Source organism: Physeter macrocephalus, chromosome 2 (assembly GCF_002837175.3).
Source record: "Physeter macrocephalus isolate SW-GA chromosome 2, ASM283717v5, whole genome shotgun sequence".
In the NCBI taxonomy this organism is placed as follows: Eukaryota; Metazoa; Chordata; class Mammalia; order Artiodactyla; family Physeteridae; genus Physeter; species Physeter macrocephalus.
Genome location: NC_041215.1, coordinates 18,659,391 through 18,677,031, shown reverse-complemented (window position 1 = coordinate 18,677,031; position 17,641 = coordinate 18,659,391). Strand labels below are relative to the sequence as shown.

General features: G+C 52.8%; 1 protein-coding gene across 1 annotated transcript in view; it reads left to right on the top strand.

The window, feature by feature from the left end:
* The window catches only part of MYO1F (myosin IF), a 32,306-nt gene that overhangs the window by 6,961 nt on the left and 7,704 nt on the right, over positions 1-17,641 (top strand). The window contains exons 2-19 of the mRNA XM_007109634.4: positions 1,340-1,477; positions 1,945-2,034; positions 2,117-2,211; positions 2,502-2,589; positions 2,716-2,805; positions 4,651-4,782; positions 4,949-5,083; positions 5,323-5,455; positions 5,661-5,857; positions 6,615-6,695; positions 6,804-6,890; positions 7,726-7,812; positions 8,310-8,477; positions 9,459-9,544; positions 12,681-12,762; positions 14,503-14,609; positions 15,063-15,161; positions 15,250-15,394. Of these exons, the coding sequence (XP_007109696.1) occupies positions 1,340-1,477; positions 1,945-2,034; positions 2,117-2,211; positions 2,502-2,589; positions 2,716-2,805; positions 4,651-4,782; positions 4,949-5,083; positions 5,323-5,455; positions 5,661-5,857; positions 6,615-6,695; positions 6,804-6,890; positions 7,726-7,812; positions 8,310-8,477; positions 9,459-9,544; positions 12,681-12,762; positions 14,503-14,609; positions 15,063-15,161; positions 15,250-15,394 (2,040 nt within the window). The remainder of the gene's footprint in view (positions 1-1,339; positions 1,478-1,944; positions 2,035-2,116; positions 2,212-2,501; positions 2,590-2,715; positions 2,806-4,650; positions 4,783-4,948; positions 5,084-5,322; positions 5,456-5,660; positions 5,858-6,614; positions 6,696-6,803; positions 6,891-7,725; positions 7,813-8,309; positions 8,478-9,458; positions 9,545-12,680; positions 12,763-14,502; positions 14,610-15,062; positions 15,162-15,249; positions 15,395-17,641) is intronic.

Below are 17,641 nucleotides of genomic sequence, written 5' to 3'. Positions count from 1 at the left end.
TCCCGGACCGGGGCGCGAACCCGCGTCCCCTGCATCGGCAGGCGGACTCTCAACCACCGCGCCACCAGGGAAGCCCGGAGGAAGGGTTTTGAGGAGCGCCGGTGTCTGAGTCTCCTCGTTGGGGCCTAAGGAAGGTGTCATCTGATGAAAAGCTGAGGGAGGAAATGAGAAGGCGACGTGGGAGCCTGGGAAGGTGCAGGAGCTGACTCTCTGAGGATGGAGAAGCCCACGGCAGGGGTGGCGGGAAGGCTGTGCGAGCTGAGGACCAGAGTCACAGCCAGGCACAGAGGCAGAGATCACAGACACATGGCGGCTGAGAGAATCTCAGAGGGATGGGCTAGGATGCCCCCGAGGGAGGAGGATGGCGATGCGAGGAAGGCGTCCATCTCCAGGTGGAAGGGGTGGCAGCGGGTCAAATGCCATGGAGAAGTCAGGGACTCAGCCTGGCCAAGGCAGGGAGAGAGGGGCTGGGGACGTGAGAAGCAGGGTGGGGACTCCGCCATCAAGCCTTCTCTGATGCCCTCCTCTCCTCCCACAGCCACCAGAGTCCCAAGCACACCCCGCCCTGCTGGGCCAGGCATCGCTGTCTCCTCTATGGCAACGGGATACTAAGCGGAGGCATGGCGGGACCAAAAGAGAGGGTTGAGGGATGTATCCGAGCTGTCATTCTGTCTGGCCTCCTCCTCTGGGACTAGACCTTGCCTACCTCTCCTGGTGTCCCGGAGATGGAGAAGGAGGAAGGGAGGTGGGGGCGGGGGGAAGGGGACAGCATCAGAAGCTGATGATGGAGGTGAGCTAGGAGGGGGTGCTGGGGCGGCATCGCGCGCCACGATGCGAGGAAGGCGTCCATCTCCAGGTGGAAGGGGTGGCAGCGGGTCAAATGCCATGGAGAAGTCAGGGACTCAGCCTGGCCAAGGCAGGGAGAGAGGGGCTGGGGACGTGAGAAGCAGGGTGGGGACTCCGCCATCAAGCCTTCTCTGATGCCCTCCTCTCCTCCCACAGCCACCAGAGTCCCAAGCACACCCCGCCCTGCTGGGCCAGGCATCGCTGTCTCCTCTATGGCAACGGGATACTAAGCGGAGGCATGGCGGGACCAAAAGAGAGGGTTGAGGGATGTATCCGAGCTGTCATTCTGTCTGGCCTCCTCCTCTGGGACTAGACCTTGCCTACCTCTCCTGGTGTCCCGGAGATGGAGAAGGAGGAAGGGAGGTGGGGGCGGGGGGAAGGGGACAGCATCAGAAGCTGATGATGGAGGTGAGCTAGGAGGGGGTGCTGGGGCGGCATCGCCCGCCACGCCCCCTGCAGGGGCTCACCGCCACCCCGCGGCCCCCACCCCCAGGGCAGCAAGGAGCGTTTCCACTGGCAGAGCCACAACGTGAAGCAGAGTGGTGTGGACGACATGGTGCTACTGCCCCAGATCACCGAGGACGCCATCGTGGGCAACCTCCGCAAGCGCTTCATGGACGACTACATCTTTGTACCCTGGGCCGCGGGCGGGACGGGCAGGTGAAAGACAGAGGGACCGGAGGACGACTGACCAATGGATGGAGAGATGGTGTGCGGATGAGAGCAGAGAAGGATGGCACGTGGAAGGGACACACGTAACTGAGCACAGGAATGGCGGCGGGGGAATGGGCATTAAGAGCTCTGGGTGTTAGGACAGGGGACAGTGGAGTGACAGCAGGGCCCCGGTTGGGGGTGGCCCTGGCCCTCACTGTTCCCTCTGTCCCAGGGGTAGCTCAGCCACAGCATATTCTAGTCTCCCCATTCTGGATCCAGATCAGTTTTTTCCTAAGAGACCCAGGGTGCATCTGAGTATCTCCAGCTCTTCCTCCAAACCATGGGGCTCTAGGAAGCCCCAGGGGAGCAGGAGGTGGGAACAGGGGCCCATGAGGGACAAAGCCTGCCGGGACACTGCATGGCCCTTAACCCTCCCCCAACCAGACCTACATCGGCTCCGTGCTCATCTCCGTAAACCCCTTCAAGCAGATGCCCTACTTCACTGACCGCGAGATCGACCTCTACCAGGGCGCGGTGAGGCCGGGGCCGGGTGGGAGGCACAGCCCCAGGACCCCCGGGCCCTAGCCCTAGGCTGAGCCCACACCTCCCCCGCCAGGCCCAGTACGAGAATCCCCCGCACATCTATGCCCTCACAGACAACATGTACCGGAACATGCTCATTGACTGTGAGAACCAGTGTGTCATCATCAGGTACGGAGTGGGGGTCCCAAGACCCTCCTGCCCAGGCCCCGCTAAAACAGCATCATCACCCCAGGGGGGTTTACTTGGAACTGTTATTGCCCATCTGTCCCATCTAAATGTCAGGAGGACAGAGATTTGGATCTGCCTTGTTCACTATTGTATCCCCAATGCCTGGACCATTGCCTGGCACACGGTAGGTGCCATTCATTCAATGAATGAATGAATGATTGATCAGACACTGGAAAGAGCACTTCCCCCACCCCTGGCCACTCAGTATTCCTTCCCTCACCCATCCACAGTGGAGAAAGTGGAGCCGGCAAGACGGTGGCAGCTAAATACATCATGGGCTACATCTCCAAGGTGTCGGGCGGAGGCGAGAAGGTCCAGGTAAGGCGAACCAGAAAGAAGGGCTGAGCCTCCCCACTCTGCACGGTATTTCATCCCCCCCGACCCCGAACTCCCACACCCCACGTCAGTCTGACCTCTTCCCTCCCCACCTGCTTCTTTCCCCAGCATGTGAAGGACATCATCCTGCAATCAAACCCACTGCTGGAAGCCTTTGGCAATGCCAAGACTGTGCGCAACAATAATTCCAGTCGCTTTGTGAGTCTCTGCAGCCTGCTTGGAGCAGATGCTCCCTCCACACCGACTCACTGACCTCCCTCCCTCTCTCTCTCTCTCTCTCTCTCTCTCTCCCCCACCTGTATTCTCAAGAATACAGGAAATACCTGCTCCTTCCTGGGAGACTCATTTCCTGTTCATGGTTCATCCGAAAAAGAGTCCCCCATCAGCATATCTGTGGAGGCCATGACATGTCTGTGTAGTGTTCTTGAACAGACTTCCCCCGGCTGCAACCAGGCTGTTCCTATTCACATTTCAGGTCCCATTTATTCCCTCGTTCACTCTTTCTTTCACCATATGGTTCTTGGAGTCCTTCTTTGCGTCAGGTGCCATGCTGAGCCTAATGGAAGACAGAATAGGTAAACGGATTTGGATTTATCATCAGTTTCTGTCACGGCTTAGAAGTGTGGCTTGGACAAAGAAAAACAATGTAACCTTGTGGGGCTCCTCTGCTGGGATGGGGATGATGTTAATATCCATCTCATAGACCTCAGTAATGTCAGTAAACGCCTGAACATGGAAATGGATTAATGAATTACGACACTAATGATACTTTTTAATTTCCCTAAATATTATTAGTCATAGTTATTAGCTATATTTTTATTTTCTAATATATTTTATAATATAATTATATTTGAAGTATCTTCCCCAACGTTTTCTTGTAAAATGTTTCATATACATGGAAAAGTTGAATGAATACTACAGTGAACGCCTGTATGCCCATCTCCTAGATTCCACCATTAATAGTTTACTATACTTGCTTAATCGTATCTCCATTCATCCGTGTTTTTTGATGCACTGCAAACCAAGCTGTAGACATCATACCTTTCCCCCCAAACACTTCAGCACGTAGATCATTAATTATAGTCCAATATAATTTTGCAGTTCTCTTTTAGTTCTTCTAAAGTAACAGCAAAATATAGAAATCTAAAGAGGAGCATTCACTGAGTTTGGACAAATGCACACACCTGTGCAACCCACACCCCTACCAACATACAGAACATCACCATCTCTCCAGAAAATTCCCTCTTGTCTCTTTCTAGTTGATCTCTATTCCTACTTTACCCCAGAAGCAACCACTCTGATATTTTCTTTTTTTCACCCTGGATTAGTTTCAGCAGTTCTAGAACTTCGTATAAATGGAATCACACAGTCTGTGTTTTCAAACTACTAATGCACACCAAAACATGAATGAATCTCAAAAATATGTAATTCTATTTTATTTTATATAGTTTTATTATACAATAGAATAAGTATTTGTCATGCATTATAGGTGTTTAATTGTGTAGTATGATGATGTCATTTGTATTGTAATTGGATGTGGGTGGCAGAAAGGAGAAATAAGGGGCTTGTCTGCCTTCCAACCTCCAGCCAGAGTGGAACCCAGATGGTGTCAGAGACCAAAGATGGTGTGGGGTCCCTTGCTCTGGGCTCAGGGACAACATATGGGAGTCACCCAGGATCATTGGAACCAGTAGCATTCCACAGAGACATGGAGGCCTCTGTGCTATGGTGGAGGGAGTGGGGAGCTGTCAATAAACTGTGATACTTCTCTGTGCCAGGCACAGGGCTAAATGCCCCAAGTGAGGGCTTGAATCATCAGAGAGGGAGGAAAAGGCATTCCTGGCCCAGGCCACAGCTTAAGCAAAGGCTGGAGGGAAGGAGCTGGTGAAAAGAACAATAAGTGGGAGGTGAGGAGAGAAAAGCAACTTGAGGTCATGTGGCGAAGAGCCACAAAGAGGCCAGCCTCATAAGACCGATCCCCAATCCTTCCTCACCTGCAGCCCTGGGACCCTGCGAGGGCTGATGTGGCTCTCTCGGGTTCAGGGCAAGTACTTTGAGATCCAGTTCAGCCGTGGTGGGGAGCCAGATGGGGGCAAGATCTCCAACTTCTTGCTGGAGAAATCCCGAGTGGTCATGCAGAATGAAAGCGAGAGGAACTTCCACATCTACTACCAGGTGCACGGAAGGGGGCCGTGGGGCTGGGGCGGAGGGAGCCCCACCTGGAGCCCGGGGGGAGACAATGGGAGGGTCAGCATTTGGAAGCCCATGACAGTGAGGCCTCGGGGATTACGAGGGCTGTGCCGGTCCATCTCCACATGCGTGAGCATCGTTTGCCCTCCAGCTGCTGGAAGGGGCTTCTCAGGAGCAGCGGCAGAACCTGGGGCTCATGACCCCCGACTACTATTACTACCTCAACCAAGGAGACACCTACAAGGTCGATGGCACCGATGACCGGAGCGACTTCAGTGAGACTCTGGTGGGCACCAGCTGCCCCTCCAGCCCCGGGAAACTTCCCGTGTTACAAATTGGGAAACCAAGGCCCAGAGAGGGGAAGGAACTTGCCCAAGGTTACACAGCAAATGAGTGAAAGAGCCAGGACAGAGGCCCAGGTGTCCTGACTCCCCAAGTCTGTGCCATGGCCCCCAAAACCTAACCCAGGGGGCAGGCTGGAGGTCGGGATTTGTGGCACAGGCTCTGTCCCTGTTGTGCCCCCAGAGTGCCATGCAGGTCATAGGGATCCCGCCCAATGTCCAGCAGCTGGTCCTGCAGCTTGTGGCAGGGATCTTGCACCTGGGAAACATCAGCTTCTGCGAAGATGGGAATTATGCCCGGGTGGAGAGCGAAGACCGTGAGTGTGGGTGCTGTGGAGGGCGGGGTGGAGGCACGTATGCATGTGTGACCCGCTTCCTCCCTGTGTGGCCCCCTGGGGGTAAGGTCCCACGAGGACAAGATCGGTGGCACTGGGCAAAATGGGGACAGAAGGGGGCGCTCACACGAAACCCAAGAGCCCCACCTACTGCTCCCTTCCCCGCCCCCGCCCCATCACCTGGCAGTCTTGGCCTTCCCCGCCTACCTCCTGGGCATTGACAGCGGGCGGCTGCAGGAGAAGCTGACCAGCCGCAAGATGGACAGCCGCTGGGGCGGGCGCAGCGAGTCCATTGACGTGACCTTGAACGTGGAGCAGGCGGCCTACACTCGGGACGCCCTGGCCAAGGGGCTCTACTCCCGTCTCTTCAACTTCCTCGTAGAGGCAAGTGGGGCCGGGGGTGGGAGAGGAGCTCGGGGACAGCACCAGGCCCTGGGCTTGGACCAGCCCAGCGGCAGTGGTGGCGGGGGTGCGAAGGGGGCGTCTTGACTGTCATGACCAGTTGGTGGGCTTGACCTCACCAATGCCCAGCCGTAGGAGGCGTCAAGCAGGGCAGGAGGTGATCTGATGGGAGATATAGGGGGTTCCTGGCTGTGGCATGGAGCCCAGGAAGGAGGGGTCTATTGGAAACGTCCAGGCCTGGACTGAGATGGGGGCTGTTAGGATGGACAGGGGTGGGTGCATTTGAGAGCCACGAGGTGGGGGGGGGGCTGTCAGGAGGACAAAGTGATGGACTAGACGGAGGTGGATGAGAATGGGACATGTCAAGGTCAAGAATAGTGACTGTGGTAGCCAACATTCCATAGCACCTAATGCGTGTCTGCTATGGTTCTGTTTTCCATGCATCAGTTTATTTAATTCTTAGAAAATAGACCTCTAAGAGAGTTGCTACTATTACCCATTTTAAAGATGAGAAAGTAGAGGTGCAGAGTGGTTAAGGGGCAGAGCCAGCTCCCAAGGCAGGAACCTAGATGTTCTAACACCTGGGTTTCTCATAGGAATGACCAATGGGGGTAGGGGTATGCACAGAGGTGGGGAAGGCAGGAGAGAAACTGGTGGGAGAAACCCAGCCTGTGAACATGGCTGAGAGCATTTCAAGAGAGTGGCAGGCCACTCACCTAGTGTCCCCACCGCATCACAGGCCATTAACCGTGCCATGCAGAAGCCCCAGGAGGAGTACAGTATCGGTGTGCTTGACATCTATGGCTTTGAGATCTTCCAGGTACGTATGACACTGCCACTGGCCCACGGCCACTCTAGGGTGGCCCAGTGGCCCCGGAGCCTCCCGTATCAGCCCACTTAGGGAAGCATTCTTTCCCTCTCTTGGCAGAAAAACGGCTTTGAGCAGTTCTGCATCAACTTCGTCAATGAGAAGCTACAGCAGATCTTTATCGAACTCACCCTGAAGGCTGAACAGGTGGGCAAGGGCAGCCAAGCGGCCAGGAGCAGGGGACACTGGGGGTGGGGGCAGGACCATGAAGGTTGCCAAGCAACCAGGGGACACCCCAGCCCCACGCTGGCACCTGTCTCTGCTGACCTGTCCAAGCTCCTTCCTTCAGGAGAGGTTTTCTGCCTCTGAAGGTTTGACAAGGGCTAGGGAATAGCCTCTTGGTTCACACCTTCAACAATTATTTATTGAGCACCTGCTGTGTACCAGGCACTGTCTGCAGTGCTAGGGAGACCTCCACGAACAGGACAGACAAAAATCCCTGCTCTTTTCATTCAACCCGTCCCATAGAAGCAGAGCCTGAGACTAGGTTTCAGGGCAAATACCAGGACATGACTGAGGAAATGAGAAAGGGATTTTTTTTTTTTAAACCACCATTCTTTTATTTATTTATTTTTTTTGGCCACTCCATGCGGGATTTTAGTCCCCCGACCAGGGATGAAACCCATGCCCCGTGAAGTGGAAGCGCAGAGTCTTAACCACTGGACCGCCAAGGAAGTCCCCAGAAAGGGATTTTTTTTTTTAAAGAGCCAAATAGAATGTATTCATGAGAAGGCCACACTTCAGGCAACTGGGGCTCAATTCTTGGACCCCTGGGGAAACTTCCGACCTGCCCCACACGGGGGAATGGGCTTTATTATCAGAGACAGTCCTAAGTGATGAGATGAGAAGAGGAGTTATATGGGGGGTGGGGGGAACATCTGTCACACCTTCTTCACCCATCCTCATGAAGCTCAAATTCTAGAAACACAGCCACCTTTGCCCAGACACCTGGTGCCACCCCTGCCCCCTTTGCCACCACCAGGAGGAGTACGTACAGGAGGGCATCCGCTGGACCCCCATCCAGTACTTCAACAACAAAATCGTCTGTGACCTCATCGAAAACAAGCTGGTGAGGGCCAGGGCGGATTTGGGGGTTCTCACTGGGCCCCGGAGCTGGGCTCGGGAGAGCTGGGAGAGCCGGGGCGGTTCCAGCCCCCGTAGGCCCTTCTCACCCATGCTCCCCCTTGGACCGATGGAGCCCCACTGACGATACCTGTCGGCCACCTTGCCCATTCGCTCTGCTTACCTGTTCACCTTTCAATTATTCACTCAACAAACATCCCCGCAGGCAGGCTGCTGGGGATAGAGGGGGTCGAAGCTGACAGGTCCCCCCACCATCTCAGTCTGGGGAAGGGATCCAGGCATGGATCCCTTATGGGGTCCCCCACCCTATCCTGCACCAGCGAGCTTCCACAGCAGCCCCCAGACATCTGGGCCCCCCACCAGCACCTTTTGCTCTTGTATTTGGAAGCTTCTCCTCTCCCTCCCCAATGAGCGAGATGGGGGCAGGGCCGGGCCAGGCTGATCCCTGCCCCGCCCACGCCACCCGACGCCCGCGCCCCGCAGAACCCACCAGGCATCATGAGCGTCCTGGACGACGTGTGCGCCACCATGCACGCCACGGGCGGCGGCGCCGACCAGACGCTGCTGCAGAAGCTGCAGGCGGCCGTGGGCACCCACGAGCACTTCAACAGCTGGAGTGCCGGCTTCGTCATCCACCACTACGCGGGCAAGGTGCGCCCCACCCCCGCCCCATGGACCCCAGGAGGATTCCACCCAGACCCCCAGCCAGGGCTGAAGAGCTCCACCGATCCCCTTCTCCAGCCCTCCACCGACTGGCCAGAAACACAGACCCCCTCCCACTGACCCCCAAGAACTGGCCTGTCACCCCAACCCATGGCCCTACAGCCGGGGCTGTGGAACCCACTGGCCCCTGATCAAGCCCACAGCTCTCGCAGCTAACAGGACAGCCCCTCCGCTTACAGGACACAAACTCCCCCCCATCGACCCCAAATTAAGCAGCAGACCCCCAAGCCCCAATCTGAGCTGTAAGCCCCACTATCCCCCTGACCCAGGACACAGCCCCCCTCCTTCTGATCTCAACTTGGAGTCCCCAGGGCCATGTCACCAGCCACCGCCTCCACGATAGGCTGGAGCCCCCTACACACAGACTCCTAGCCAAGGCTTTAGAAATCCACTGGCCTCCGACCCTGGCCATGGTCCCCCTCCCCAGTTTACAAGACTGAAGACTCTCCCATTGACCTTAACATGGGCAGCGAAGAACCTCAGGGGTCCCCTGGCCATACTGCAGCCCACCAATCCCTAAAATGGGCTGGAGCTCCCGTTTTCCCTCAGCAGGAAGTAGCCCCGACAAAAACTATGCAGGGCCCCCCTTTGGGGATGGCAGACCCAGCCCACAAGCCTGGCCAAACCCCCCCCCACCAACCCGCAGCCAGTGCTGTAACCCTCCTGACACAGCCTCCCAGCCCCCAGCCCCCCAACCACCTCACCTCTGACCCAGACCGCAGCCCTAACCCTCCAACCTCAACTTGAACATCAGACCTCCAGGGCCCCCAGGCCCATGCTGCCCCCGACCCCCTATTTTGAACTGTAGACACCACCCAGTCCTCTCACCCCAGAGCAGGCCCCTACAGGACACCCCCCCCCGGACCCTCTGCCTAAGTCCCTCACTCCCGGCACGCCGCCTTCCTCCAGGTATCCTATGATGTCAGCGGCTTCTGCGAGAAGAACCGTGATGTCCTCTTCTCCGACCTCATAGAGCTGATGCAGACCAGTGAGCAGTGAGTGGTCCCAGGCGGGAGCCTCTGGGCAACTCCTTGTGGGGATGGGGGAGGCCCAGAGACCACCCGTCTTCCCCAGAGCTGCCATCACGCCATAAACTTTGGCGGGGGGCGGTGGCTGTGTTTCTAATGACTGGTTCTGATTAAACAGTAGCCCGAGGTCCACAGGGAGAAGTGAGGAAAGCAGCAGCCGTTCCTTATGGCCCTTCCCATGCTGCCCTCTGCAAACCCAAGCATCTGTGCTGGTGTGGAGAGCTTCCATTTTTACGCAGTGAAAACACATCTCGCTATGCATTTTTCTCTATGAATATGTATGGATCCATCTCCCTGATCACAGCAGCATACCGGGTTCCATCTTTTTATACCTCAAAATTTTATTCAAGCGCTGCTGTGTACCAGGTATCATTTGGACTTTTGGGGGTAGAGGACTGAACAGGTCAGAGAACACAGCTGCTCTCATCAAGCTGACAGCCAAGTGGCGAGACAGACATTGAACTAGGGGGAAAAAAAGGCAAATAGAACGTAGCATGAGTGAAAGTTCTAAGACAGTGGTTCATATAGTGCTGAAAGTGTGGTTACTAGATCAGTAACGTCAGCATCCTCTGAGCTGATTACAAACAGAGAGTCTCAGGCTCCACCTCAGATGGACTGAATCAGAATCTGCATTTTAGCAAGACCCCAGGAGTCATGTGTACATTAGAGTTTGGGCACCATTGATTTAGAGCAATGCTGTCCAATATTATTCCACATCCAATAGGACTGAAGCCACGCACGTAGTTATTTTTAAATGGCCTGATTCAGGTATAAGTTACATACCATTAAATGCATCCATTTTAAGAAATGGTTCTTAGTAAATGTTCAGAGCTGTACAACCGTCACCACAATCCAGTGTGGAACACGAGCATCACCCCAAAAGATCCTTCATGCCAAATTGCCGTCAATCCCCATTCCTGCCACCCGTGTAGTTTTAAACTTTCTGGTAAGAGCACTTAAAAAGTGAAAAAGTGTTGCACAACAATGTAAATGTACCTAATACCAATGAAGAGTACATTTTTAAATGATTTAAACGGTAAATTGTATGTTGTTTTGTGTATTTTACCACACACACACACACACACACACACACACAAGAAAGCTATGTGTACCTAACAAAACACATCTGCTGGTCAGATTTCGTCTAGGGTTTGTTCTTTTTAAAAAACAGAATTGTAGTAAAAGATTGACCTAGAACTAATTGTCTGTGGAATAGTAAAGGGTGAAAGAATTTTTTTAAGAAAGTAAAAAGGTGAACAAGTAAAACAGGTGACATTTTTTTTTAATGTTTTCTTTAGCTCAGTATACCCAAAGTAGCATTTTAATATGCAATCAGTACTAAAAAATTATTGATGAAATACTTACATTCTCTGTTTCCATACTGCATACTCTTTGAAATCCAGTGTGTGTTTTAACACTCACAGCATATCTCAATTTGGACAGGCCACGTTATCAGGGCTTCAGGAACCACGTGTGACCCATGGCTGCCATATTGTAAGGCACAGAGTTAGAGCTGTGGTTCACAAAGTGGGGTCCCTGGACCAGCATCACCAGAAATTATTGTTAGAAATTATGGGCCCCCAGTCCAGACCTGTGAATGAGAACATCTAGGGGCGAGGCCCAGCTATCTGTGTTTCAACAAGCTTTCCCGGCGATTCTGGTACCCACTGAGGTGTGAGAACCACTGGGACAAGTCTGAAGAAAAACTAAGTTGGTAAGGGGTAGACAGTGAGGAGGGCATCATTCATTCTTTTTTTTTTTTTTTTTTTTGCTTTCTTTTAATTGTGATAAAATACACAAAATATAAAATTTACCTTTCTACCCGTTTTAAAGTATACAGATCAGTGGCATTAAGTAGTAAGTACATTCACAATGTTGTATAACAATCACCACTATTAGGTTCAGAAACATTTCATCACCCTAAACACACACTCTGCATCTATTAAGCAGTCCACTTCTTCCGGGTTATGGTGGTTAGGGAAGATCTCACTGAGAAGGAGGAAGAAGCTGTGAATGTAACAATGTTACCAAACCAAACTTAGGCCCCTCACTCAAACCATAGCAAAGCCAACCCCCTGACACTGCGTGGTGGTGAAGGAAAGTATAGTGTTTATTGCAGGGCCAAGCAAGGAGAATAGGTAGCTCATACTCAAAAGACCCAAACTCCCTGATGGCTTTCAGGGAAGGGTCTTTAAAGACAGCTTGAGGGAGAGGGTCACAGGGTGTGTGATCAGTTTGCGCACAATTTTCTGATTGGCTCATGGTGAGGTAACAGAGTGATGTTTCTGGAATCTCCATCATCAACCTTCTGGTTCCAGCCAATCTGGGGTCTATGCATTGGTGGTCAGCATATAGTTAGCTTCTTCTACCTGATGGGGGTTTTAATATCTGCAAAACAACTCAAGGATATGGCTCAGGATATTATCTATGGCCCTTGAGGAGGAACTAAAAGTCCTTAACTTTGTTTTACGGCTGAACTATTATTATTTTGTCTGCTTGGCTGCTTTCCTTTGTTTCTGCATTTTCTCACTTTCCTGATTAAATTTGCTCTTTGGAACTCAGAGAAGGCCTGGGAGGCTAACGCTCTTCTACAAACAAGAGGCAGGGGACATGGCGGGGGATTCTGTCTCTGGGAAGGCCCCACAGGGTCCTGCTCGGTTTCACCAGAGTGAATTTAACTGATGCCCTGTTGATGGACACTTAGGTTGTGCCCATCTATGCCTATCACAAACAGAGCTACAGCAACAAGATCCTTGTCCATATTTCTTTGCACACACGTGCAAGCCTGTGCCTGTAAGACGGTTCCTCCCAGGGGACCTGCCCCTGTTGCCCGAGATGCTGCATCACTTAGCTTAACTTTGTTCTATTTTACTTGCTACCCAAGTCATACGTGGTCATGGAGGAAAAAGTAACAGTACAAATAAATTAAGGAACCAAAAGGACAAAACCAACTTTCTGATTCTCACCATCACACCCCCTAGCATTAAGGAAGAACCGTACTGTGCAGCATGTCCTCTGGGTCCCAGGCACCTAGACAGCCCACCTCTGGGAGGTGCACCCAAGTTCCAGCTGCACCTCCGACCTCCCCTCTATCCCTGCCCAGGGCCTTCCTCCGGATGCTCTTTCCTGAGAAGCTGGATGTAGAAAAGAAGGGCCGCCCCAGTACAGCCGGCTCCAAGATCAAGGTGGGCATGAGGAGGGATGGGTCCATTTCCCTCATTCCAGCGTCAATCCCTCCCCAATCCCAGGGCCTCTGCCCCTCCCTCTGGCACCCTCTGTTCACCAGGGCCTTCTTCCAGCTCTGGGGTTAAGGAGCTTGGACCAGCTTCCTTAATGTCCTCCTACCTCCCTAAATCCAGAAATGAACCATCATCCTAATGTTTTTTGTTTTTTTGGTCTTTTGGTCATGTCACTTTTTTCTTCATTGTGGTAAAATATACATAAAATTTACCATTTTAACCATTTTTAAGTATACGTCTCAGCAGCATTAAGTACGTTTGCATTCGTGCCACCATCCTCACCCTCCATCTCCAGAACTTTCTCATCTTCCCAAACTGAAACTCCGTCCCCATGAAACACTCACTCCCCATCCCCTCCCCCAGCCCCCGGCCCCCACCATCTACTTCCTGTCTCTGTGGATTTGACCCTTCTAGGGACCTCCTATAAATGGAATCAGACAGCATTTATCCTTTTGTGACTGGTTTATTTCACTGAGCATATCTTCAAGGTTCAAGCATGTGTCAGAATTTCCTTCCTTTTTAAGGCTGAATAATACTCCATTTACGGTTATACCGTTTTTTTCTTATCCATTCCTCCGTTGATGGACACTTGGGCTGTTTTCACCTTTTGGCTATTGTGAATAGTGCTGCCATGAACATGGGTGTCCCATCCTAATAATATTTCAATAACCATATATGGGGCACTTATCAGTGCTGGCAGCAAACACAAGACACTTTACAGACGTGGGACTAGTCCCATCTGGTAGATGGCAGGCCAAGGCTCAGAGAGGCGCAGTCACTGGTCCAGATCACACAGCAGAGCTGTGATCCACGCTGGGGTCTCTCCTGCCGCTCCCCCGATCCTCCCACCTGGAATGATTTCCTTTGTAGTCTCCCCTGAGGGACTAAAATGCACAACCCTAGCCTCTCAGACACACACACGTGATTCTCTGCTTCCAAAGTACTGTGCCCCAAAGGACAGGCAGAAATTTCCGGGCAACATGCTCCCGCGTGCTCAGTTACTCCATCAACAAGCGTTCAACAAAAGAAGCCACCGTGGGGCTTCCCTGGTGGCGCAGTGGTTGAGAGTCCGCCTGCCGATGCGGGGGACACGGGTTCGTGCCCCGGTCTGGGAGGATCCCACATGCCGCGGAGCGGCTGGGCCCGTGAGCCATGGCCGCCGAGCCTGCGCGTCCGGAGCCTGTGCTCCGCAAGGGGAGAGGCCACAACAGTGAGAGGCCCGCGTACCGCTAAAAAAAAAAAAAAAAAAAAAAAAAAAGGAGAGAGAGAGAAGCCACCGCAAGGAGATGCCCGCGCACCGCAACAAAGTGTAGCCCCTGCTCGCCACAGCTAGAGCAAGCCCACACGCAGCAACGAAGACCCAACGCCGCCAAAAATAAATAAATTAATTTTTTTTTTTAAAGTTCACTGAGCATTTATTATGTGCCAGGCGAAGTGGTGAATATGGCAGACATGTGAGCTCCTGGTTTGCGGTTTGAGGGTCAGGTAGACGCACGATATCAACCCCATGTGATATGTGCTAACAGAGTCACATATGGAATGGACCAGGGACACCTGAGCCCGTGGTCCGTCAGGTGCCACACACCCAGCCAGTGTGTCCTGTCTCTTGTATTCAGGGTGGGAAGAGAGAGGGGCCAGAGGGTCCCATCTGTGCTCCCCACCCCCACTCTCTCCCCGCTCCCTTAGAAACAAGCCAACGACCTGGTATCCACGCTGAGGAAGTGCACACCCCACTACCTCCGCTGCATCAAGCCCAACGAGACCAAGAGGCCCCGTGACTGGGAGGAGAACAGGTGACCCCCCCGCCCCGTATGGGCCAGTCCACACCGCCGACCCTCCCTCCACAACCACCCCAGGGTCGTGGGACCCATCAAAGGGCTCACCCAAGTCGACCCCTAGGACCAGCGCAAAAGCCCTCGGGGCCCCGGGGTTATACCTAACACTGATCAAGACCCCGAGGGAGGACCCCAGACTGTCTGTAGGATGCCCCAGGGACTAACACAGTCCCCCTCATTCCCGAAACCCCACGTGCCACCCCCTGAAACTGACCCCCGAACAAACACAGATCCCCCAGAACCGAGGGCCCCCCCAATGCACAAAACTAACTCTCAAGCAGGCCCCTGTGGCCAGCAGTGAACCTCCCTCCCTAGACCTCGGAACTCACCCCCTAAACTGCCTCCAGCACGAATCCAGACCCCCCTCCAACTCCCAGGACCACCAGGGGACTCAGGCTGCTCTCCCTCCAGGGTCAAGCACCAGGTGGAGTATCTGGGCCTAAAGGAGAACATCAGGGTGCGCCGGGCAGGCTTCGCCTACCGCCGCCAGTTTGCCAAGTTCCTGCAGAGGTGAGGCGCCCTCCACCACACACACCCTGGCCCCAACACCCAGCCGCCCTGCTAGCTGCTCAAACCCTCCCCTGCCCTCCCCCTCCAGGTATGCTATTCTGACCCCCGAGACGTGGCCGCACTGGCGTGGGGACGAGCGTCAGGGGGTCCAGCACTTGCTGCGGGCGGTCAACATGGAGCCAGACCAGTATCAGATGGGGAGCACCAAGGTCTTCGTCAAGAACCCTGAGTCCGTAAGTGTGTGTGAGAGACAGACACACAGACACCAGCATCACCTGCATGGTCCTGCTTTTCAGGCCACTGTGCGACTGTGGGCACGCTTCCTCTCCCCTCCAAGCCTCAGTTTCTCCATTTGGAAAGTGGGGAGAGTCATAGCCATACCGCAGGATCAGGGCGAGGATTAGACAAAACAGAAAGTCCGAGGCATGGTGCCTGGCATGTAGTAGGTGCTCAAAAAAAACTAAATTAGCTGAACAGTCCGTGGTGGCCAGAAAGCAGGTGAAGAGACACATGGCCGCCTGTGGTGACATCCCCTTAGAGGAGATAAGAACTCACAGCTTATCCAGAATGTCTTTTTCTTTTTTTTTTTTTGGCTGTTCCATACAGCTTGCAGGATCTTAGTTCCCCAACCAAGGATTGAACCCGGGCCCTCAGCAGTGAAAGCGTGGAGTCCTAACCACTCACTGGGCTGCCAGGGAATTCAGAATGTCTTTTTGACCCTTCCTTTCTTCTTTCTTTCCTCCATCCCTTTTTTCTTTCTACCATCTTCATTTTTCCTTCGCCCTCCTTCCTCCTATCTTGTTTTCTTTCTCCTCTTTTCTTCTTTCATTCCTTTGTTCATGAACACATTTGAGTCCCTGGGCCTGAGATTCAGGTCAAAGTGGCAATTTTCTTATTCCAAGACCTGACCTATTTGGGCCCTGATATTTCCAAGACAAAACTCATTCCACATCCTCCAGTATAGGAATAATCCCTCCAGTGTGCCGTCATCAGCTTTTAGTCCATATATGTGCGTGAGATGGATATATTTTTTTTTTTTGGCCACATCCTGCGGCATGCAGGATCTTAGTTCCCCTCCAGGGATTGAACCCATGGCCCCTGCAGTGGAATCATGGAGTCCTAACTACTGGACCGTCAGGGAATTCCCAGCTCTTAGCCTTTTATGAAGAGGCTAGAAGCACCACTGACATTATGCCACCTCTGCTTCTAGGGGCAAAAGCAAACAAACAAAGCAGCAATGACAAAGAAGTTCTGGGGATCTAATGTACAGTGCAGTGATTACGGTTGACAGTACTGTATTATATATCTGAAATTTGCTAAGAGAGTAGATTTTCAATGGTCTCACCACAAGAAAGACATGGTAATTATGTGACAGGACAGAGGGGTTAGCTAACCTATGTGGTAATCATTTTGCAACATATATGTGCATCAACTCATGTACACTTTAAACTTACATGGTGTTATATGTCAGTTATATCTCAATAAATCTGGGGGGCAGTTTTTTAAAAAGCAACAATGACAAGAATAACAAAAATCCAAGGCTAGGAATCCCCTAAGGGCCCATCTGGCCCCCTGCTTCAGTGCAAGGATTGGAAAGCACACAGGGAAATGGTCATCTCAATGAGCTGTACTGGTTCACCAGACTCCCAAGGGAATCTTAGGTTCCCCAGCCCAGGACAAGCTGTAGCATCAGGGAAAGGTATGCTGGGGACGTGGGCCAGGCCCAGCTGGGTGCCCATCACCTGCATAATCATGGCACCTGCTCTATAGCATCTCAGGGACTTTATGAAGACAACCAGGAGATTGTCTGCATGATTCCCTTGATGTTACTGTAACTTACAAGTAACTGTTCTCTCATCAAAGCAAAAATATAACACAGTGGGGTGGAGGCTCTAGAGATTTCATAGCTACAAAAATAATCTATCTTGGGAGGTCCAGATTCTTCATCCCCCAAATGTGTCTGCATCTGCCTCCTAGAGCTTTTCCCTATGGAGGCACTTTGCTCCAAGAAATAAAAACAGTCTAGAATCAAAGCATACAAAGTAGATATTGTTAGCAGTAGAAACTTAGCACAAACCAAAATTGTCCAAGGCTAAAACTGCACCTGGAAGAATTTAAGTGGTAATAGGTAAGAAAGAAAGGAAAGAGGGAGCAGAAGGGGGAAAAAAAGGAAAATGAGAGGGAAAGAGAGAGAAAGAGAATCCATCTTGCTGGTTACTGGCAGATTGCAATATCTGACTCTGAAAAGAAAAGATAAAAATTGACACTGAAAGGGCTTCGCTGGTGGCGCAGTGGTTGAGAGTCCGCCTGCCGATGCAGGGGACACGGGTTCGTGCCCCGGTCCGGGAAGATCCCACATGCCGCGGAGCGGCTGAGCCCGTGAGCCATGGCCGCTGAGCCTGTGCGTCCGGAGCCTGTGCTCCGCAACGGGACAGGCCACAACAGTGATAGGCCCGCATACCGGAAAAAAAAAAAAAAAT